The sequence below is a fragment of the Aedes aegypti genome, chromosome 2 (assembly GCF_002204515.2).
Source record: "Aedes aegypti strain LVP_AGWG chromosome 2, AaegL5.0 Primary Assembly, whole genome shotgun sequence".
Lineage (NCBI taxonomy): Eukaryota > Metazoa > Arthropoda > Insecta > Diptera > Culicidae > Aedes > Aedes aegypti.
The window spans coordinates 266,146,165-266,171,077 of record NC_035108.1 but is presented as its reverse complement, the minus strand read 5'-3'; the positions used below and the strand labels follow the sequence as shown (position 1 = coordinate 266,171,077).

Genomic DNA, 24,913 nt, shown 5'->3' with positions numbered 1-24,913 from the left:
TGAAACCTTTCAGGTTTAGTTGATGGTGGAATTTTCTTTGAAACACAAATGGGTGGACCGTGGTCTTTGGCTAGATACCCCCTCCCCGCTAAATGATCACATGGTTTATCAACGGCCTCTATTTTGATAAGAAATTGTTAAAAGATACATAAAACATCCATGTCGTGATAATTGTTCCACTTCTAATATTGCGAAAGAATTACGGTAATCCAGTTTGCTGTATGCACACTTAGATGTTTGATTACAATATTACATCGTCAAATGAATCGAATCCCACAAACCCTGGGTCTCCTACTTCGAGGAGTCTCATACCGTCCCCAACCATGCGACTAATAGGAGACCAAAATGTAAATAAATGAAAAGTAAATCAATCAGCAAACGTCAAAATTCCAAACGATACCAAACGATAAAATTCAGCTTATAAAGCGCCCGACTGTTATAGTCAAGTGTGTTTATTTGTTTCTCCCTAATATATTACCCAATCCAACACGCAAGGCATGAAATTCTATTTCCACTGCAAATGTATAAGTTATTGCTGATAATATAGATATACAAACATATAGATTTTGACTCTGGTATAAGTAAGAAATTCCCGCAGCACCGCGTTGGTACTTTAAATATATTTATAGAACATATCATCTGACCCCTTCTCGCACTTGGCTGTCCAACGGGTGTTGTATTTTGCTCTTCTTGCAGGTTGTTCTCCGTGACAAGATGGTTCCATCTTGTGTGATGTAGAGACTCACACATGGGAAACTATGATAGGCATGTGGTGTAAGTTTATGTTTAAGGATCCAAAGGTTGCGGTTTCGAATCCAGTCTTTGTTATTATTTTTTTGTTTTTCATATATTGGTGTCTAAGGCAAATTTCTTGTGGCAGAGCCTTGGGGCAATCGGGTATATGGGGTAGCTAACAAGGGAAGGTCACGATGGTGTTACACGGGGTTTTCAACCGGACTATTTTTGTTGGATTCAACATGTCGAAATATGTAAAACCCCAAAGCCTTTCGGGTGAAGAGCCAGGGAGATGTAGTATGTTGTTAACAAAATGTTAATAAAATCTTAAATTTGTTTTACCAAATTAGGATGATAGAAGAAATGAATGTAATGTTTGGAATGATACTAATAAAGAAATAAAAAAAAACATGTACATCGTAATGTTCTGAATGGCTTCAACGGATGACGCATGAGTTTGGATACTAAGTTCAAATAATGACTTATTCAGTAGGTACAAGAATGTTGACACTTTTGACCGGGTTAAATCCGCTCGATAAAGGCAATGAATACATTATTTGGAAAAGAGATAAGGCTGATACAAATATTAATTTTCTTTTATGTCAACCCCCCCCCCTCGAAAATCCGAAAATTTTGAAGGGGAGAAAAAAAAGATTTATCAGTTTTTTGACATCAGTTAGGTTTTTTCAATTTACAAGTAAAAAACAAGTAAAAAAATGATCCAGAGGACGATTAAAAACAGTTTAACAACTATCATTAAAAATAAAAAATTCGAAAAAATAACTTTTTTTTTCATTTTTATTTGTTTGTTCCCTATTTATTTTTATCCCCCCCTCGTATCTTCCAAGTGGTCTCGGACATAGAAGAAATTTTATATTTGTATCAGCCTAACTTAACTTTACATAAAATGAGTAGTGGAAAATCGGTAAAATAGAATGGTGTTTGATTTTCGATGATGTTAATACTTTTAATAAAAGTAACATTGTTGCTAAATAAATAACTTAACTCAAGAAAATTGTTTTAAAAAGAACAAAATGTTTATTATGTATTTATGTGTGATTTTTTTTGTATTCATACACTAACAAATGAGGCCATTTGAAATCACAGATCTGACTGTTATTTTTTTAGTTTCAGTTCAGTCATTTAAAACGACAATATTTTCACTTGTCCCACTAGTTTCCAAAATTTTCAATATTTACCTTGAACTTTGGCACAAACATTAAATTTAAATATAGCATAGATTTAGTAGGAAACAATCTGAAAAATATAGTAGATCTTATTCATTTTATTTTTTAAAGAACCATCTCTGTACAATTTCCTTTACCCATTTGTCACACGGTACCTTATTTCGATAGTCACTCAAGCAAAATGATTATCTAAATACAGGGACCGGAATCTATTATGATAATTCGCCACAAGAAATCGGGTTGAATTTCATAAATTTGCCTGAAGAACCAAAAAATAAAAACAAAATATATACTCGCGCTCATTCGGAATCGAACCAAGGACCTCCAGATTCATAAACCAGTGCTATCTCTACGCACCTATCGACGGTTTGATGGGAGAAGTGACAAAAGCAATATATAAAGCGTTTTATATTGCAATATTCATCCCATTCCTCTGACATGTCCACCATCCATTTGCCGCGTGACCATTTGCCTAAGTGTGCGTTTCCGATGCCATCATTCGGCTTCGGATTGGTTGTGCAATTGTGTGGGTCGGGTGTAAACATTTAGATTGCTCGAATTTTCAAGTCCAATGTGCTCGATTTCAATTGACGGGTTTGCCCGTCTACGCTTAGGAGGCGAATCTTACCGGAAAGAGCAACAAGTAAAATAATATTCAGCAGAGAACCCCGCTGAGCCCGTCAATTTCGTGGTAAGCTTTTATAGTTGAGAAGGACCTTAAAGCATCCCGAGCAGAAGAAAAGAACTTCTGAATACCAAACTAAGGTATTCCATACCAGATAATTTTCAATACTTACAACCTGAATGAGGTAGGAATGAGCCCTGCATAAGAGGTAAAATACCTCAAATAATAACTCAAGCATATTCTACGAACACCAAACTGATAATTAGATCAGGTATTGTAATACCTCAATAATACTTGATGGATTTTCATATAAAAGTGAAATTTTTCAATAGTAGTTCAATACCTCCAGCAGACCTCAATAGCTGTTAAATACCTCAATGAAGTATTTTTAATTGTTTTCAAGATTTTTTTCAATACCATTATAATACCAAATTGAAGTATTGACAACTGAACAATACCTATTTTTGGTATGATACCGAAATATGGTATGCATAAGTTATTGGGGAGTTAATTGTTCCTCCTCGGGATATGACGTTCAGGGCGACTAGAAGCCATTGGCTGCGGTTAGACGTGGTAAGAGAAGGATCAATTAGTATCAAGTATCAAGTTCCTCAGAAAAGGTCTTCATATTCAAAACTCTTGTTATCAAACATGTGTTATAACGCAGTTTTTGTATTGGGTACACAATATTGTACAGTAGTTTACATAATTTTCATTACCAAAACATCAAATTAACATAAATAAATTAAAAGTATTATCATTTGTTTTGCACTTTAGGCAGTAACCTTTCTTTTTACCATTACAGACCATACTGCTTGAAAATTGAAGTCGAATATAAATTAAAGCAAATAACGTTATCAATGATTATAATGACAGCATGAAAAAAACGTCAAACTGAAAATAGCAATTCATATCATTTTTAATATAGCGTTGTTAACACTACACACCAAATGAAGAATGCCGAGTCTTGGCAAATTTTAATCGAGATTTTCACAGTCGAGTAGTCAGCGAACATGTTTCATGAGATCTCAGGAAATAAAAGCCAACTATATGTGAATCCTGCTTTGTTACTAAGAACCTGACAAATTGTTAGCTGAATTCCGATTAAAATTGAAAAACCGAGATTTGCACAGCCGAGCTAGCGAAAATATCTTAGTGTGTAGAGATAAATGCAATAATGGGAGAATTATTGATGAAACAGGACCATGACATTAATCCCTCTACCGGCAGATTTATGTTTTACCACAAAAAAAATATTCAGACAGCGATAACTTTTTTGTTTTTCGATATTTTTGTACCATTTACACTCTTCAATTTAGAGAATCTGTGCCGATATTGATCATAAGTCAACTAGATCCCGAGATATTCCGAAATTTCTTGGGGGACCGACGTGTTTCTATAATCTTTGTAAATATCTCAGGCTACAGTTTTTTTTATCATGTTTGGTCATTTGCCGTTTGAAACAATACTTCAATGAGAGTTTGTTGTGAAAAAATGAAGCAACTTGGTGTAATCGTTTTGCATTAATGAACATTTATGTGTCTTGTACCAATCTAGCCGCATAAAAATCTTAAAAACTTCAAAAAACTTTTTTTTTTGTAATTTTCAGATTTCCTGAAGACTACTCAACCGATTTGTATGATTTTTTTAGTGAAGCTCTTTATAATCTGACATTATATAGCCTACATTTTAGTTTTTTTTTATAAATTGGCTGAAAACAAATGGCGCCCAAAAAATTTTTGTGTTGAGAATGTTGGTCTCCCAAGGAACATCTGAGTAACTTCAAAACCATATGACCAATGATCAATATTGACATAGACTCTTAAATTGAAGAGTTTTTTGAGAGCTTGAATATTAGTTATCTAGGTATGTAACAAGTTGCAAAATGATGATTTTTTCCGCTTGAGTGGTACATTAACACGACGAGGATTGTCGTGTTGAATAAATATGACGTGTGCTGAAAATAATTAGTTTTGCAACGAGCTGCATACAACATTTTTCGCTACTACGAAAAATGCCTTTTGAGTTGGATTTTTTCTACATACAAGTAAAATGATATTGTAAATTTTGCACCCTATCGGATGCGACGATTTGTAATCGTCGCCGGTGAAACCGTCGCCAGCCAAGCAACCGCTGTGAATTTGACGTAACACCAGTCTTACCAACACAATGGCAAATCACCTCCTTTGATTTATTTTCTGCCATTTGACGTTTACCCAGCCTTGCCAACACAAAAGCAAAGCACCTCCTTTGATTGGTTTGCTGGCGATGATTTTTCAGTCTGTTCGAAAGTTGGCGGCGCGTTTTGTTGTGAATGAAACAGACAATATCTCAAGATGATCTGTATGAACCGCCATGCGTAGACATGGCTCGGTATTTTTCAATCAGGTAGGCTGTGATACAGTAGTTTGATCATGAACAAGACTGTCATAAATTTTCTCGCTGAACTCAAAATCAATCTGACCTTTATCTGAAGTTCGTGAACGGATCAGGTAAGATGCCCCATGCAATTTTCGTCCGTGTTGTATAGTTGTTTCGCCTGTGTAAAATTACCTACACAAACCGTGTAGGGACATGTAGTTCCGGTCATTTTGGGACTGACTCATCTACCGCCTCTATGTTTACTGGACGATTCAATTCCCAATCAGAATGGCTCACGTTTGTCATACATTAATCATCCAATGGATATATAATCAGAAGCTAGTTGACTAAGTCATTGAGAAACACAAAGTTACAGAACTACGTAGAAAACGGCTTCGATAATCAATGGACTACTCCCAAAGCAGTGCTGAAAATTTCTACTTTTCAGCGCAATTTAGAGAGTTGAAAAATAGCACTTTTCAGCACTGTTTTTGTTGTTGGGAAAAGTAGGCCGTTATGCCTACCTCAATAATCTCAATTTTTGATAACTATTCAAAAATTTCCGTGAAAACTATTGATTTAAAAGTTACAGTTAGTTTGTGTTTTGACAAAAAAATGCCTAAAGACGAAGAATGTTCTAGCAGAAAATCCATGCATCGAATCATCTTGGTGTCTTGAGGACATTTGGAACACATAATTCGACTCACGGTTGCTCTGCTAGATCACTTTTTATCTTAGTGCATTTTTTTCAAAATTCAACCTATCTGTAACTTTTGGATCAATTGTTTTCACACAACTTTTCAATAGATACGAAAATTTGAGGTAATTTGTTAAACAAAAATGAAAAGAATCGGTTGAGAAACGACGGAGATATAGCCAATCTGAAGTTGGCCATTTTGTGTGGGAAACTGCTTTGGTGTATTTTATATGTCCGATACTATAAAACTATTTCATAATCATAAGTTCCATAAATCTCCATATGCACTTTTTACGGTGTAAAAATCAATGCTCCAGTAGTGTTCGATGAATCTCTGAGTTTATGAGTAGTGATTTATTTGCTCCCAACAAATTGACACCGAACAATCTATAGAATTATCTTATCTCTGTCGTTGCTTCAAGGGGTGATGCTTTATATAAACTGTTTATAGCTTGCCGGGGCCAACAAATCTACAACCATCAGTATTGCTCAGTCGCAAGAGCTAGGATCTAAAATGGCCAACTACAAAGTGGAAGAAATTTCTGCGCCAAAATTGGACTTGGGCGAAGGACCCCACTGGGATGGTAAATCGCAAAGTTTGTACTTTGTAGACATGTTCAAAGCCGGTGTTCATCGATGGGACTACCACAAAAATAAGACTTTTAGTGCGTCAGTTGGTAAGAATCATACAGATAAATGACAAAAAATCGTTCGCTAATTATTGCAATTTAATTCATCTTTCAAACTAGAGGGTTGCACATGGGTATCGTTCATTATTCCCGTGAAAGGAAGGAGCAATGAATTCGTCGTTGGGGATGGCACTCGTCTTGTATTGATTACCTGGAACGGAACCTCTGACAAGGCAAAAATTGTGAAAGTCATTGCCGATCTCGGAGAAGCGGGGCAGTCCAATCGCTTCAATGATGGAAAAGCGGATTCTAAAGGACGATTGTTTACCGGTACGATGAAAGCGGAGCCGTTCGGTAATCCGTTCGAGATTAATTCTGGGAAATTTTTCCGTTTCGATGCGAGGGGCGTAAAGTTCGTGGAGCAGTTCGATAAGGTTTTCATCTCCAACGGTCTGGCATGGAATGATAAAACCAAAAAATTCTATTATGCTGACACGGGAGCGTATGATGTTAAAGTTTTTGATTTCGACGATAATGGTGATTTAAGTAAGTTTTATTGGTGTTTGATTGCTCGTCAGTGACTTACATAGATGGTATCGTTCTAGGTAATAGGAAGACGTTTTACGACATGACAGCAAATACAACAGATCCCAAAGAAGCCCCTGATGGCATGACCATTGATACCGACGGAAACATTTTCCTGGCTGTTTTTCATGGTTCCAAGGTGCTAAAGATCAGTCCAAGGTTTGATAGTACTAGATTCATTTAGTCATATTACTAATATTGAGTATTTTTTACACAGTGGACAATTACTACAAGAAATAATGGTTCCTGCGAAGCAAGTTACTTCGGTGGCATTTGGTGGACCTAATTTGGATGAGCTATTTGTGACCACAGCGGGACAGCCATTTTTGGAACCACAGGGACCACAAGCAGGTGCAACTTTTAAGGTATCCGGATTAGGTGTGAGGGGGTTCCCAATGACGGACGTAGATTTGTAGTCATATTAGTTACGTCAATTAGTGTTAATATGATCTATTGAATGCATTAAAACAATACAGAAGACACAACACTATAATATAAAACATCCTACTATGAATATGTAAAGAATGAAATTCCTTTCTTAGCCGAGTGATTAGAGTTCATGGCTACAAAGCTAAACCTTGCTAAAGGTGTCTGGGTTATATTCCAGGTCCGTCCAGGATCTTTTCCGTTCCTTCCCGTCGTAGGCAAAATACAAATCAATAGCGTATTTTTATAGAACTTTTATTTGTTTCCTCTTAAGTGCTTTCGATTGACGTAAACATGTTTTTATTCCATCAATTATTTGGCTTAAGGCTAAGTAGCCCGTCATTCGTTTTGGCAACAATGATGGCTTTTCAGCTTGCATTTCAAATTGATAAGACTCAGTCTTGATAGTTTATAATGACTTGAAAAAGTATCACTATACGCGCTAACATGCATAAAGTATGCTGATACTTTTTCAGCTGTGTCAGTGCAAAACCAACTGACTTTCTTCGATTCGAAATCGTGAGATGAATTAGAAACAATCATCAATGACGCGTACAAATTCCTATGACGGCCTACTTCGCCTTAATAAAAAATAGTTTTTTTTAGTAGTGCTACTATAGGAACAATAGATTTACTATAGGTGCAAGGAAGCTTACATGTTAAGGAAAACAATTTATTAGCTTTATGTCCAAAAAAAATTTTCGAAGATTAAACGCAAAACGGCCGTAAAAAGGCACTAGTGCGACCAAGGTTTCTAAATAATTAATAATAATTTAAATTATTAATCTTCAATTAATCTTGAGTGCGACTATCCAGCTTTTTACGCTAGCCATAAAACAATTAGGGGTGATTCAATTTTGTCATTTCTTGTCTGAAGATTTTATTGCAGTATCATAGTAGGCAATAATTCTAGTTTGTTGATAGAATTGTCAAAAATTTTCACCGATATTTGTTTAGGATCACTTCGTATCTCAAATCTTATAAGTATTATACCGTTTTGATTCATATTACGTACAGCTTCAAATTCCGGACACTTTACTTTGTATGGGAAACATTTCACACGAAATGTTTCAATTTTTGCCATTCAAAAGCTGTCACTTTCGAGGCTCGTTTTAATATGCTTTTTTCCATAAATATCTATGCAAATTTATAATGCCCAACTTTCTTAGACGTCTCTTAAGGCGAAGTAGGCTGTCATTGAAGTTTGTTCGTGTCGTTGATGATTGTTGATAAATCATGCCACAATTTCGAATTAAAGAAAATCAGTTGGTATTACACTGATGCATCTGAAAAAGTATCAGCATACTTTCCGCATGTCAGCACATATAGTAATACTTTTTCGGATCAATATGATCTATGAGGACTGAGATTTATCACTTTGAGAATGCGAGCTGCTAGGTCAACATGGCTGCCAAATCGAATGACGGGCTACTTAGCCTTAAGTGGTTTGACGATTTTAATTTATGATTCGACTGTTCTTTTAATGATTGTCTTTTAGTGATTGTGTTTTAATGATAAGAATCATGAAAAGGCCACACATTTTGATTTATTTAAAATTATTCAAGTTACAGAAGCGTATTCTTTCTCCACTATTCGAAAGTTAAGGGTTTCCGACGCTCGATAACGCTAAGGAATCATACAGAATTATTTATTTGGTATGCTCTATGCTGAGTTATACTTCACTGAGGCCTTAAATGTCCGTAATATGAATCAAAACGTACCTCATCTTAACATTTTTTTCTTTCAGACGTTTATAGACACCGCAATTTGAAATTCAATACTATAGATGAATGTGTGATTGAGGGGCCTATTTTGTAATTCGAACAGATTCATGGGACTCATCTGTATTCATTGTCGATCAAAGCATGCATGCATATTTCAGATGTCACCCGTCGACTCTCATAGTAATCCAGTCACATAGAGTGACAACTGTCGAAAAACTCGAGTGACAGAGCTGAGTCGAGCGAATTTTTCGGTCGACAGTGACTCCAGTCGAGTCATTTTGATCGATTCGACTTATAAAATAGACCCCTGAGATGAAGAATTTACCAGATTTTTATGAAATCATCAATACCATCGTTTCAGTAGACATAAAGCTTCAGATTGGCGAGACCTTCCATTCATATTCTATACACCGGTGTTGTTTATAATTCTTCAATCCTTCAAGACATTCAATTCCACAAAATCTGGAATAACATATTCTCTATCCATTTTTCTAGCTGCATACATGTTCATATGCTCAATTGAATCAGGAAAATTAGTTTCCGCCTTTCTATATTTTGTTTGTTTAACTATTTGCGCTATCCTTGAAAACAAAAAAAAACCTTAGACCATAGAGATTTTTGAATACAGGTATGTTCCGTTTTTATCAACACGATCGGCAGTTTTCAGTTGACAAAAACTGAACCGTGAAAAAAACGGAATAATTTTTTTAGACAAAATATTTTAGAAATTTTAAAATAAAATAGCAGTTTTGCCTGGATAATACACAATTTCATCATAATAATGGACAGTATTGATGTTTAGGAGCATTGATTAGCATTAAGATTGTTCATTCGTATAAGTTCGTAAATTATGTGGATTGCAGACTCTAATCAATCAATATGGTAAATTGATGCGATTTATCATTAATATTTTAAGTTTTCTTGGTTACAATTTAAATGTATGAAATATGGAATAATAAAACGATAATCATATATATGTACTTTGCATCATGAGATAGGTCATATTTTTAAAAATAACTATAAGGAAGTGGGTCACGCTGACCATTGCTTTTTTAAAGAAAGATAGGGTTTCAATGCTAGTAATGGACCCCTTAGTAGCTGAAATTTATTCTAGACGCTTTTTCCGCAATGATATCTCAGACGCATATACGTTTTGTGGAGTCTAACAACAAATTCAATGTCTTTACTTCATAGTACGTCTATAAAACATACAAAATCATTCGATTTTTCCAGCGATATATGCATTTGAAAAACTGTTGTCCGAATGCCTATTATGGACCCTCCCGGGGTAAACCGGCATCGACTCCCTATAACAAGAAACAACTTTTTTTTTCTTCTCTTTATCATCATCCTTTTGCTTCTTCTTCTTTATGGTGTTAAATCCCAACTGAGGAAGAGCCTTTTTCTCAGCTTACTTATAAACTCTTCCGCAGTTATCAACTGAGAGTTTTTTTTTGTCAAGATACATTTTTTGCATTTTTGACACCGATTAAATGTGGGGTTATGTTGCAAGAGTTTTGCAAGCTTAAATAAATATTTACGGTTTCATGTGCTTTGGATTGTCAAAATCTATTTTATAAAATGATTGTGGTTATTTTTCTTCTAATGTTATCACTACCAACTTCGACTGGGATGCACTAATAGCCATTATAGAAAAGTGCTACCTTCACCTTTTAGCTCTGCGTTAGATCACGAATAGGCTAGCACTAAACTAAACTAATGTTGTAGTGTTTTATTTAATAAAACAATATTGAATAGATTTATCAAAAACACAAAAATGTACAAACTCCAGAACAAGTATTACCAAATTAGAACTTTTTGATTAGAATTCCTTCTGTTAAGTTTTATGAATAAGCGTATTGCAGTTGGTATAAGCTCATAATTAAACTTTTGGTCTCCGCGTGAAGATCCCAAAAAATTTGAGAATGGAAAGTGCATGACGTGGGTCCATCCAGTATCAACAGTTTCTCATATTGTCACTTATTTCAGTCGTTTTCCCTCCTTCTTGATGCAAGCTTATTGTATGGAGATTCCAAATATTTCAATAGATTGTTACGTTTTGCTTGACCTTTTCCCCTATCCTTGCAACAGGATCTAATCAATAGCTGTTGCTATAATCTGTACAATGTTATAGAGTTTGAGAGATAAAAGATAGGTGATGTACCAAATATGACGGGGTTGATAGTCTTATCAAAAATTAAATGAACTCGATCATGTCCCTTGCAATTACTAAAACATTTTTGAATTTATTCTCAGGAACATCTCTTGACCCTTATAACAAAAAACTGATAACTCATTGATATATGTCTATCACATTCACATCGAAAAATTCTATTATGGCATGTTAAGAAAAAGGAGAGGTCTCTACAACTCTCTTCAGTACGTATCACAAATTCCAGTTGTTACTAGCAAGCTTGATAATACTCCACAACATCATCAGAGTTCGGTAACATACTATACAATAGCGTAATGCTTTTGCCTCTTTGCGAGGGAGCGAAAAAATATAAACAGCGAGGCAATGAAAAATGAGCGAGGAAGACGCAGAACAGAGCAAAATTCGATAAAAAAAGAGAGCCAATACAACTCTAATACGGCTATTTTGTTCGGGCGGGACACTCAAGAGTTTTTTTTTTAAGTGTGAGTTAATGTTAGCTTAGCAACAAGAGAGAAAGAGTAACAGAAAAAATCCTCGTATTTTTTTTGCACTCTCACTCGAATCGGTTGAGGATCTGTGTTGAATCATCAAGATCTGTGTTAAAACATCAAAATCGCTTCATTTTTGTATCGCAGAGGAGTTCTGTCAAGCCTGGTTGCTAGGACGTGGCCAGAGCAACTCTGAACTATTGAAAGATGCGTCAATCTTGTCCAAGAGCCCATGCTAAGTTTGAAAACTCTAATTGATTAGCGGATAGGAAGCAGTCAAACCTTATTGAATAGTACAGTATCGGACATATAAAATGCACCAAAGCCGTTTTCCCATACAAAATGGTCAACTTCAGAGAGCTATTTCTCCGTCGTTTCTCAACCGATTATTTTCATTTTTTCTGTGACGAAATACAAATTTCTTCAATTTTCGAAAAACTAATGTAGAAAATGTGCGAAAACTATTGATTTAAAAGTTACAGATAGGTTGAATTTTGACATAAAAAATGCACCAAGATACAAAGTGATGTAGCAGGAAAACTACGCGTCGTAGCATCTTGGTGTCTTCAGCGCATTTGTTCATTGCGTGATAAGGACCAAACGCGCTCAAGACACCGAAATGATACAACGCATAGTTTGTCTGATACATTACTTTTCGTATTGGTGCATTTTTTATGTCAAAATTCAACCTATCTGTTACTTTTAAACCAACAGTTTTCACACACTTTTTCAATAGTTATCAAAAATTGAAGTAATTCGTAGTTTGTCACAGAAAAAATGAAAAAAATCGGTTGAGAAACGGCGGAGATATAGCTCTCTGAAGTTGACCATTTTGTATGGGAAAACGGCTTTGGTGCATTTTATATGTCCGATACTGTATATGACGTGACATCTATTATGTATCGTAGGTGATCAACACTTACATAAAGTCGAAAATTCAACCCTGAGGCTATTGAAAAACATTCAATAGCTTCAAAATAAGTTTTCAGTTTATATTTGAAGCATTTGAAAAATGTAAAAAATTTTTTTTTGTGTTGATAAAAACGGAACATACCTGTACTTGTTTGAACACATTCATTTTTAAAAAGATGAAATTGGGTGCCGGAATGGGGTCATGCACAAATTACGTCACGCTCCAAGGGGGGAAGGGGTCAAGCCAAACGTGACCAGCCTTAGAAAATTTTCGAAGGACTTATACAAAAAACGTGACAAGGGGGGGGAAGGGGTTCGAAAAAGTCGAAATTTAGCGTGACATAATTTGTGTACCATCCCTTAGTCTATGTCAGTATCAATAGTACACTTGGGTATCCTGGAACTTGAGAACGAAGCTCTGATTTGGTATCTGGATATGTTCACTGTGAAAAGAGGTAGCCAAATCAAAGAATTCAAGACATTTGGTCCCCAATAAGAGCATTCCTCGGCATTTAATCAGAAACCTAGAAAATGTACATGACCCTCTTAGGATGTAGCCACCAGTTTTTTTTTCGACAATCTGAAAATATGATAAATTATTAATGCAAGTTTAAAAAAAGATTGAAACAAATAAGCCTGAACCAGTTACTCTGAAAAATGACAACTTTATGTAAACATTTTTTTGTTCATCATTCATGGGTTACTGAGATCTAACCATAAATTTTATAGTGTAGGCAAGCAACATCAAGCGGGGATGACTCAAAATTTTATAGCGGCTTAGCGTTAAAAGCTGGATAGGGGACTGTCTATTAAGGGAACACCGACTCTAGCACTTACGCCTCCACTTTGGGAATCACTAGTTTTGACAATCCTATCTTAAAGATTCTGATAGATCAAAATTCTGAGAGCTTTCATTGCCGATTGAAAGTCGATAATATTTCCTTGACCGGTGGAATTCGAACCCACGACCCTCAGGCTTGGTTTAGCTGCATAGCTGCGCGTTTATCGCTACCGCTATCTGGAAATCCTGGATCAACATAGCCCAACTATCAATTAAGGCAAGAAACAGCTAAATGAATTCTGTAACAAACTATGATACTTGTAATGGGGTCATTCGACCAAGCATTCTCACCAAGACATAATTTCCTGGTTCGGTTTGGACACCATTTGCACTGAAAACAACCGACACTAATAGGAATACAGAAGCATTAAAAATTCCGGTACATGTATGATTGCTGCTTGGGTTAAGAGATGTGAACCAGTGTACTATCATCGTCCGTGCTAGACCAAAAACTACCGGTTGCAGGCTTATGCATAGTAAAAGGTCGGAAAAGGTGACATGTTCTACATTTGCAAGAACATTGCCATAAAATTGTTTTACATTTCTATATTATCTTATCTTGAATCGTTGGTGTTCAACCAGTAGAATCTGAACGTAGATGAGGGGAGTTGTCCGGGCGATACCTTTAACGCCTTATACTGCCGTGAATCGCAATTCAGTCCCATCTGCATTTTCATCAAAATTGAGTTGAGTTCAGTATTCAACATATCTTCCAAATAGGGCTGTGCATTTTTGAAAGCATTTTGTGAAACACGAAGGCTTGGTTGTGTCGTCTCGATGGTGACGAACAAATGCGACGCTTCGTTTTTCTTTCCACACTCATTCGTTTCGTTACCTGATTGAAGGCAGCGAACAAGAAAAGTTAAATGAAAGAGTAAGAACTTCGTTGATTTCATTGAAATATATCAAAATGTTTCAAATTGAATTTTATCTATTTTTTTGCAATAGTAATGTATGTAACTCGTTAGAATAAATTAAGATAGAGAAACTATGCGGACCACCACGTCGTTTATTTGTATTAATCAGCTCCTGAAGTTAGAGACTACCGATTGAGAGACCAGCTCGCTGCGGTGAGCCTCTGATTTATGACGCGCGATGCACGAGCGGCACGAAAGAAATGAAAGACTACGCTTGCTGCGATTAAAGGAAAGGTTTGTCGGATTGAAACGAAACAGTAGAGTTTCAATTGAAAGGGAAGCTTGAGTCAGTCAGTTAGGGTCTGGAAATGCTTGCAATGAAATGAAAATGGACGGCCCTGCTTCCAATGCTCTTTTAGCTGCCCTTATGAGATAATAAAGTTTGTTCTGAAAAAATAGGAAAAAAAACAGCAAATCAAATTGTCCCATAATGAAAAGTAATCGCATATCAGTCCCACTACAGATTTCCGCACCGTGTAACACATTAATGAAGCGTGTTTTGACCATTTTTAATATTTTTCCCAGAAAGATATCGTAGCGAAAAGTAAATTGTTGAAAGTTTCATTAAGATTTGAACATGTTCCAATCCACTGGATTTTTTTGAATATTCGTATGTAAAATGAGTTTGGAAACTTCACACCCCATTTTCTCAATGCCTACTTTTTACAGATGGGACTGACTTGCGATTCACGGCAGTATAATACATGTAATCATTTGAATGAGGCGATATAAGAGGAGAATCAGAGTTAAAGTTGTTCGTGATTGAATATTGATGTGTGAAAATTGTTATATTTCGTTAAATTTCTTCTTCTTCTTTATGGCGTTACGTCCCCACTGGGACAGAGCCTGCTTCTTATGAGCACTTCCACAGTTATTAACTGAGAGCTTACTATGCCAATGACCATTTTTGCATGCGTATATCGTGTGGCAGGGTACGAAGATACTCCATGCCCTGGGAAGTCGAGAAAATTTCCGAAAAGATCCTCGACTGGTGGGATTCGAACCCACGACCCTCATTTTGGTCTTGTCGAATAGCTGCGCGTTTACCACTACTTCTATCTGGGCCCGTTCAATTTACAAATGCTTTTATTAAATTGTAGCAATTTGAATCAGTTATCTCTTCAATTGTAAATTTATTCTGAAACATTAAATGAAAATGGTTTCCCAGAGAAATTATTAAGGCTGAATTAATCCTGAAAATGCTTTGAATTTGCAATTAAATACTTTTCGTGGAGTTAATACATGCAATGTATTTTATTCGGTATTGAAGGCCACCTTCTAAGATTGATGAATTTGTTGATGAATGTCAAAATTGGTATTTATATTTGAAAATTTGATGTATTTTTGATAGCTCTAATCGCATTGCACACAGTGAATGACACGGCTGTAATCTGCATAGTGCACATTAGAGATGGGACCCGAATCTCTCATTTTAGTGAACCGGATCTTTTGAACGGTTCAGTGGCTCAACGCAAAGAAAGAGCGAACTGAACCGAGCGAACGGAAAAAAAGAGTCATTCACCCTCTTTCGTATGGCATAGAGTAAGGTGGGGCAAAAGTTCGACCTTAGTGGTATAATCAACGTTTCAGGAAAACAATAGCAGTTAAAAACAAAACAAAAACCATACAGTGAACCTTCAACATATTGGCTATAATTTTGCTGAACAAAGTTGTGTCAAAATATATACCCATTTTTATTTATAACTGTTTCAAAATTGATTGTCTTATTCGAACTTTTGCCCCACCGGTGGGGCAAGAGTTCGAATCTAGTGTGGGGCAAAAGTTCGCTGGCTAAAACACAAAATATCGATCTTTTTATGATAGAAATACGTTACACCAGCCGTAAACTTAAGTTTGACGAAAAATACACACTAAATTTTCATCAAAAAATTGCCCAAAACCGGGTTAATTGTAATATACTCTAAAATAGCAGTTTTTTCGCAAAACTAAGTGGAAATGTAAAATTTTGGTGACTGTTTTCACACGATCAGACAAATTTAACTAAATTTGAAGATAATATGTGGATTTTAGGCAATTTGCAAATTTTTCCGTGATTTTATACATGGGTCGAACTTTTGCCCCGCTGATTCGAACTTTTGCCCCACTATGGGCCAAAACTTGTTTTCAAGCATTTATGTAAAAACTAATACACCTCAAAGCAACCTTATGATAGGCCTAGAAACGCCCTTACGTTCTTCTTCTTTCTTCTTCTTTCTGGCGTTACGTCCCAACTGGGACAAAGCCTGCTTCTCAGATTAGTGTTCTTATGAGCACTTCCACAGTTATTAACTGAGAGCTTTCTTTGCCGATTGACCATTTTTGCATGTGTATATCGTGTGGCAGGTACGAAGATACTCTATGCCCTGGGAATCGAGATAATTTCCTTTACGAAAGGATCCTCGACCAGCGGGATTCGAACCCACGACCCTCAGCATGGTCGCCCTTACGTAAAATATTGAAAAAGATTTTATCTTCAATTGGTTCCATGCAATGAAAGTTTGACCAAAAATTACAACATTCACGTCCAAAAACAACAAATAGCCATAACTTTTCCAAATCTCAATCGATTTTTATGATATTTGGATTGAAAGTCCCTTACCTGAATAGCATTCGAACCACCATGACATTCATAAGATTTGTTTTTGAATTGAGCTAGAAATCTTAAAAAGAAACTCTTACCCCACTCGAACTTTTGCCCCACTTTACTCTATGCGTCGTACCATTAGTATCTATCGCTCTCTCATTTTTCGTACATTCTTCCCCTGAAACTCACGATACACTCGACCTATTTCCCTCACCCGAACCAAAGGGAAGAAGCAAAATGTGCTTTGCCATTCAAATGGGAACTTTTTCTCTCTATCTTTCAGCTGCCTGGATGCAAGTGCTCTAATTTGTCTGTCTATACTGAGAGCGCTGAGAGCACGGAAGTAGCAGAAAACTATGCTTGCATGTGTGGCGAGACGCGCAAAGCAAGGCCACGTGTCAAGCGTTATAATAAAGCTGAGAAACGAACGAAGAAGAATAAAAAAAAAACTACCACCGTCTTCAGCACATAAGGCTGCACAGAGTGAACAATCACTAACATCAGGCAACGGACAACACGTGATGAACACAGTGATGAATTTTTCGTTCGACGAAAAGTTTTCACCGACTGGAGCGAGAATCTAACCCACACTTCGTGGCACAATACGCCCAGGCGACTGACGTCGCTTACCGCAAGGCCACGAAGCCTAGGGGAATAGAATCGAATCATTTTTTATTCGGGTCGCTCTTTTGTCTAATTCGTGTTGATTAAATGAACCGACTCTCCCCAAAAAAGAGCCACGGATCACTCATTCTTTTAAGTGATCTGGATCTTTTGAACGGCTCCGATTTTTTTTTGCCCATCTCTAGTACACATTCCTGCCGTTCCTCACGCGAACTAGCAGTTTTGGTACCAACTTTTTTGGTCAGTTCACCACAACTTGTTCCTGATTTTCGATTATACGGCTCATGTGCTGCTAAAACTAGTTTCAGGCAATTCGTGATCAAACGTCAACATCCCACCGCAAAATCGCTAGTGTTTGGAGGTGATTTTAACATCCAAATTGCCAAATAACCTCCAAAACATCACCTCCAAGTGAGTTCTTAATAACTTCCGTCATATGAAATATGGTGGCGCGTCGATCGTCGCAAGTTTATCGTTAAACAGTCAATTGAATCATTAGTATTTGATGGCGCATTTCTTTTGTTCAACATGTTGTCTAATGTTTTACGCATCAGCGAGATATAAAGTCCTTTCCACTTAGAATTTGGCCGAACAAAATGAGTGATTTCTCTTAGAGGGAAAAACCATATAGAATCGTAGCGCATAATTTCGCAGCATTTTTGTTAAGCTCTCAAAAAAAAATGTATTATCAGTTTCCTGTTTGAGTTTTCTTTACTACTGGTTGGATTCCACCCACAAATTCTTGTGTACTATTGCCATTTATACAAGAATATTTCAAAATTGGATCAAAACATTTGAAAATGTAGATTATTTCCTAGATTTACGCTGAATATTTGCCCAAAATTTTCCGATTGGTTGGCTGTATGAACAAATTAGTGGCCTTATTTTGGCGCATTTTTTTCTCACTAAAATTTACTTTGTTCTACTATTACCATTCATGATATCGTGACCGTAATAGCAGGTGGCTAAGTGAGGTTTGAATTTTATTCATTCATTACATCACATAGTCGGTGTTTAGACAGACTGGACCAAGTGTTTTTGAATGGTTTTAGGAAAATTTATCCAATGTTTTTCGAAATATCAGTATATTCGCATTGTTTGCTTTGGTAATGGAACTTATCTATTTGATGATACTATTGTGTAAGCATAACATCGAAAAATCAGAATTGATGGAGTCCTTTTTGTATATTTAGAACGCCAAAAATTTCATCTAGTCCGGTATGTCTCTAACCAAAACAATCAAACCAAAAATACTGGATTTCATGTTGAATAAATGTTGGTTTGTCAATTATTGGTCTTCTCAACCCTTCTGATTGTAGCTAACAATACAGCTTACAAAAAGCTGTGCAGATTTTTCATATTGGTTGGTTGAACGATGGCACAGAAGTTTTCAATCATATGTTTGGTTAAAAAAATGTATTCTTCCTTTTTATGTTTCAAAATACATACATTCTTATTCAATGTCTAAACATAAAGACAATCTAAAGATATTTCTAAGACATAATCAGCATTAATTGAATGCATTAAGTTGAAGATGGATCGAAGCCAAACTTCAAATTTTCAAGAGCACGGATCTGGAGAAACAAACATCCGTTTAAGCTGAAAAACTTAATCGATTGGTCACTAGATGGAGATGACCAATCGATTAGGTTTTCGACTCAAACGGATGGTTGGTTCTCCAGATCCGTGCTCTTGAAAATTTGAACTATGGCTTCGATTTATCTTCACCTTAAGGCTCCCCACAAATCCAAGCGATTTTTTACGGTGGCAGCGACGGTTAGCTGCGATTCCACTGATGTTTCGTTACATGCACAGTTTAATAAGGGTGGCTAAGCGATTTGTCAACGATTTTTGTCGCGTCAATCAATATAAGAGTGCTTGTAGCGACACCACAACTAAATCACGGCGATTTTTAATCGCTGTCGTTGGAAAAATCTCGTTGATTTGGAGGAGCCTTTATTTGGTAGACTGGCAGACTCGGTACCATGCCAACAAGCTACCAATTCTTACTAACTAGATTTTCTTATAACTTGGTCCATGTTGTACATTTTTTATCTAGCTTGTGCAGCACTCTTTATATTATTAATTACACACCTCCTATTTGCATATTTTCCACATAAAGATAGCTTCCGCATATTGTAGGTCCTCTATTCCCGCTTGGTTCTGACGAACTTTCACATCCACCTAGCGCTGTTCACGTGCATCGGAAACCATAGCTTTTAAATTATGACGTGGCAATGAAATTGCCGATGGAATGTAAACTTTGAAACTTAAACTTCAAGTTGAGGTATACTAACCCACAATATCGAACCAGAATAGAAAACTGTTTTGAATGACTACAATGATAAACCATGAGTCATGATGATGTGATAAACCTAATCTGCCATTTGTAAGGTCAAGCTAAGTTTTTCTTTTAATTTTTTTCACATCAATTTGTCCATCTAATTCAATTGCAAATTATATGTAATGTCTATCTTTTCGGTAGTTGTTAAACTTCCACTCGGCTGGTTAGCCGTAAACCACGATTCATAATTAAAAACATGAACATACAGTCGCCTCTCCACATCTCGATATCGAAGGGACCATCGAGATACGGAGAGATCGAGACAAAGAACACATTTTTAATGAACACTAGATTGAAAATCACTCCGTTGCCAGGAAAATAATAAATAGGCAGACGTCATCTCGCATTCTGAAATTGTTTTGAATCCCTAAAATCTAGTCTAGTCACCTTTGATTATGGTCATATCGACATACGGAGAGAAAATTTGGAACAAACAATCAACAGGTGCAGATCGAGATATGGAGGATATCGAGATGAGGAGGATATCGAGATATGGAGAGAGAAAATGTATGCAGACTGAAGAGACCGAAGAAATCATCGACATAGGGAGAGATATCGAGATAAAGAACATCGAGATGTGGAGAGTCGACTGTATAAATGTTTTGTAAAAATACGATTTTGATTTATGTTTTGCCTGAGCTAGTGCTACTATAGGAACAGAAATAAGAAATAGTGCTACTATAGGCACATGTGTCTATAGTGGCACAAACGATATTGAATACACACATATGATTTTTCGTTGTTTTTATATTTTTTCCACAAAACCAAGATCAAAAGCCTGAAAGATATAAAAATAATTCAGCACGGTACATTCTGGACATGGTGTACCATTGGTGCCTCGCATACCTGCAGGATTACAATAGACCCCTTTATGTGGTCCTTAGCCTCCTGCCCAGCAACTCCTATCCATACTTCTTCATGGTACTGACCGTACGAGCAACCTTAGGGAAGGACGAGTAATCAATTCCGGTGGGAACTTTGATCATATGCTGTCATGGAAGGGGAGGGAAGTGGATTGCTTTTGCTTCTGCAAACCTGTAGCGTCTGTACATGTTAGGGGCGACCCACAACAGCGTCTGTTCCCCACGTCAGGGGCGGCTGATCGTCATCCAAGTGCCAGAGAAGCACTCTGAGCTTAACTGCGCCCTATGGCCTATAGGGGGAATGATCTTACGGTAATCTACGGGGCTGATGTCAGGCCCTGCAAGCCAGCCTTAAAAATACTTTAGCACAGGAAACGTAAACGAGAGAATACGGACCAGATCAATCGGCAAAGACCACATTGACGGAAATGGATTAGCAATTGGAAATTCGGTACGTTGAACTGAAAAACTCTCAACTTCATCGCAAGAACATGCATATTCTCCGATGTACATGGTTTAAGAATCATAGCGCTGCAGGAGGTGTGCTGGACAGGAGCAATGGTGCGAACGTTTAGAGGTAACCGTACCATCTAGCAGAGATGCGACAATACACGTGAGCTGTGAACAGCTTTCATCGTGATGCGCAATATGTAGAGGCGCGTGATCTGATGGCGGCCGATCAATGGACGAATGTGCAAGTTAAAAAATCAAAGGTCGATTCTTTAACTTCAGCATAATCAACGTGTATAGCCCACACTCCGGAAGCACTGATGATGACAAGGACGCATCTTACGCGCAGCTCAAACGCGAGTACAACCCGCTGCCCAAGCCACGACGTCAAGGTCATCATAGGACATTTGAACGCCCAGGATGGCTAGAAGGAGGAGTTCAGATTGACGATAGGAAAGTTCAGCGCCCACCGGCTGATGAACAAGAACGGCCTACGACTAATATATTTTGCCGCCTCCAAGAAAATGACCATTCATAGCACTAGCACCTAATTCCAGCATAGCCTTCCATACCGATACATTTGAAGATCACCACAGCAGATAGAATCACAAATCGACAACGTTCTAATTGATGGACGACACTTCTCCGACATTATCGACGTCAGGACCACTATGATTAAACTGCGCCCAAAACTCTCCGTCGCGACGCGTCGTTACCAATGTACGGTACCATAAATTCGGGTAAAATTGATCAGTAGGGTGAAATTGATCACTGTGTCACACGATTTTATTTCCCTCTAATAGAGCACAGAAACCATTGCAACCTATGTAAATGAACGTTGTTTGTCTTAACTATTGTCAAATTGCATGTTGTGAAGCTTTTTATGTTAAGGAATGTTTATTTCTATTAAAATAATAGGAAATTCCATCATCGTGTTCTGTGTGGTATTGGCAGACATCAATAAACTTATAGTTTTAAACAAGGATTTGGGCATGATGTTAACCTGAAAATTTGTAAGGATGCTTGAAATATATCCCCAAAACGAATTTTATCATCAAAATTCGTACCAATTTGTTCATTTTGTTGTAATAATTGAATTTTTGTTTAGATATCATCAAATTCCATCGAAAATTGCCTACATTTAGGCGTTTTCTGCGGTATTGCTGAAAATTAATTGTTAATTATTTACATAAATTTTGGCATTGTTAAGAATTTGGCAAGCATATTTGGATTCAGGAGGCTCAAATTAAATAAGTAAAGTTGTTTTCAAAACTAACAATAATTGTTTTAACAGGTGATCAATTTCACCCCGAAATGGAATTCCTTGATTTTTTATTTTGGAGACGATTTTCAGCACTAAAATCACAACTGTATGAAAATTTGAGTATATAAACCAATGAAGCTCACCGTCGTACTTGTTTTCCTGCATGTAGTTGTTTGGAATTGGCAACATCATAGATAACAGACATGGAAAACAGTGAAAAGTGATCAATTTCACCCGAAATTACGGTATCTTAGCAACTGGATGTCGCAACTGCATTTGCGCAGCATCTTGAGGCTGCACTACCGGAAGAGGGTGAGCTGGATGATTGCTGAAGAACAGTGAAAGCAGCCATCAACAATGCAGCAGAGAGCAACGTCGGGTACGTCGACGGAACGATTGCTTTGACGAGATATGTAAGCAGATTCTGGAGGAGAAGATTGCACCACGGGTCATGCTGCATCAAGGGCTCGGCAGAATGTGGAACGGTAACAGCGGACCCGCCTTTTTCGGGAGAAAAAACGCCGCCTAGAGCAGACGGAGTGCGAGGAGATGGAACAGCTGTGCCGGTCTCTATCAGAAGCTCAACGCATCCCGCAACGGCTTCGAGTCGAAATGGGCAGAGATAAGGATGGGAAAATCTTGACAGACGAGCGTGAGATGACCGAAAGGTGAAAGCAGCACTTCGACGAACACCTGAATGACGCTGAGAGCACAAGCAATGAAGGGCGAGACAACGGAGGAAATGTCTTCATCAGTACTGAGGACGATGGAAACCAACCAGTCCTCTCTTTGAGGAAGGTTAACCTTCCGTCAGTCGCTCAAAAAAAAGTTACACCAGCGGTCGCATCGTGTACTGAGTACACGCGGAGCAATTTTGATTGAACATCCAAAGCTAGGCAAGATAGAATATGGATGTCTTCGACAAATTTCTTCAGTCCAACGGTACCAATTGGTCAGTGGACAGAAAACACTTTGGAAACATCCTCATCTTCCTTTGGCCATCGGATTGTGCCCCGGGGGAACCGGTGTAGTGGACATTTCGCAATGCAACATCTCGTACACAAATATCTCAGGATCTAGATTTTTTAGCAAGATGGTGTCTTCGGCAAAGTTGTTCAGTAGGTCAAGGGCTAACATTTGATAGGCTGCTTGTTTCGAAATTCTGCCACCAGATGGTGCTAGCGAGCATTTAATTTTTCAAACACCGATATCTCAAGATCCTGATTACCTAGAAAGATGATGTCTTCGACAAAATTGTTTAGTAGGTCAAGGACTAACATATAATAAGCTACCTAACAAGAAAAACTGCCACAAGATGGCGCTAGTGAGCATGTAATATTTTAATCACGAATATCTCAGGATCCCGATTTATTAGAAAGATGGTGTTTTTAGCAAAGTTGTTCAGTAGTTCAAGGGCTACCATGTGATGATCTTCTTGATTCGGAATTCTTTCAATAGATGGCGCACAGATATCTCAGGATCCTGGTTACCTATAGAGTTGACGTCTTCGACAAAAGTGTTGAATTGGTCAAGGTCTAGTATGTATGTAATATGCCACCCAACTTGAAATTCTATCACCATATGGCACTAGTGATCATGCTGTTGATCGCGAATATCTTAAGATAATGATATTTTAGCAAGATGGTGTTTTCAGCAAAGATGTTTAGTAGGTCAAGGACTAAACATGTGATATGCAGTTTGATTCAGAATTCTTCCACAAAACGAAATTTTCGAATTGAATTATTTCAGGATCCTGGTTAGGAAAATAAAATTAGATTACAAAGATGGTGTCTTTGATGAAGTTGTTCTGTATATCATGGACCAACGTGTTAAGTGTAAAATATACCTACTCAAAATTCTTCCACATTCAATTCAAAATGCAATGGGCCGTTAGATTTCAAATAATTCCATCAGGCTAGAGAAAGAGCTCCTGGTTTAATTAAAAAAAAACAGAATCTCAAGTTCCCGATTATTTTAAAACTTGACGTCTTCATCAAATTTATTAGGTAAAGAAAGTGCTCACATGTTATTGGCAATTATATTTTGAGTAACCCTGCGCCAGTGAGCATTTCATTTTCTGAACATCTTATGATACTGATCATTTGGGCTCAGCAATACACGTTTTGTCAAATGTTAAAACATTTCGCTACTAGTAAGTTAATAGATAAGCACAAAATAAAATTAAACATATAGGGTTCATTCTACTTCAAATTCAAGATTCAAATTGAACAATATTATTTTTATATTTAGTAGAAAAGTAGGACGCAAACTTCTCGTTGCTGGTGATAATCTAAATTGGTTGCTGCACATCTCGTGAGAGCACACTCTCGCAGTACTGGTCGGGTTTGATATTATGGCACGTCTTTTTCCTCCGAAAAATCAGCTTGAGAGATAGGCTTATGATTATCGCCGTGACCGATAATTTCACTTACTGGTTGTTTACAAATAAATTCAAAGTGCTCTTTGTGCTAGTATAATCATAATATGGTTATACTAGAACAA

General features: G+C 37.1%; 1 protein-coding gene across 2 annotated transcripts; it reads left to right on the top strand.

Annotated features, from left to right (window-relative positions):
• The first annotated feature begins 6,052 nt into the window (after positions 1–6,052).
• On the top strand, positions 6,053–7,319 carry LOC5566613 (regucalcin). 2 transcript variants are annotated; one of them, XM_021845005.1, is made up of 4 exons: positions 6,053–6,282; positions 6,355–6,780; positions 6,840–6,978; positions 7,037–7,319. In XM_021845005.1, exons 1-4 carry the CDS (start codon positions 6,120–6,122, stop codon positions 7,233–7,235), a joined length of 927 nt encoding a protein of 308 aa, XP_021700697.1. In that variant the 5' UTR covers positions 6,053–6,119; the 3' UTR covers positions 7,236–7,319. The 2 variants fall into 2 exon arrangements, with proteins under 2 accessions (XP_021700697.1, XP_021700698.1); XM_021845006.1 differs by having other exon boundaries at positions 6,840–6,958; positions 7,037–7,174.
• The last annotated feature ends 17,594 nt before the right edge of the window (positions 7,320–24,913 follow it).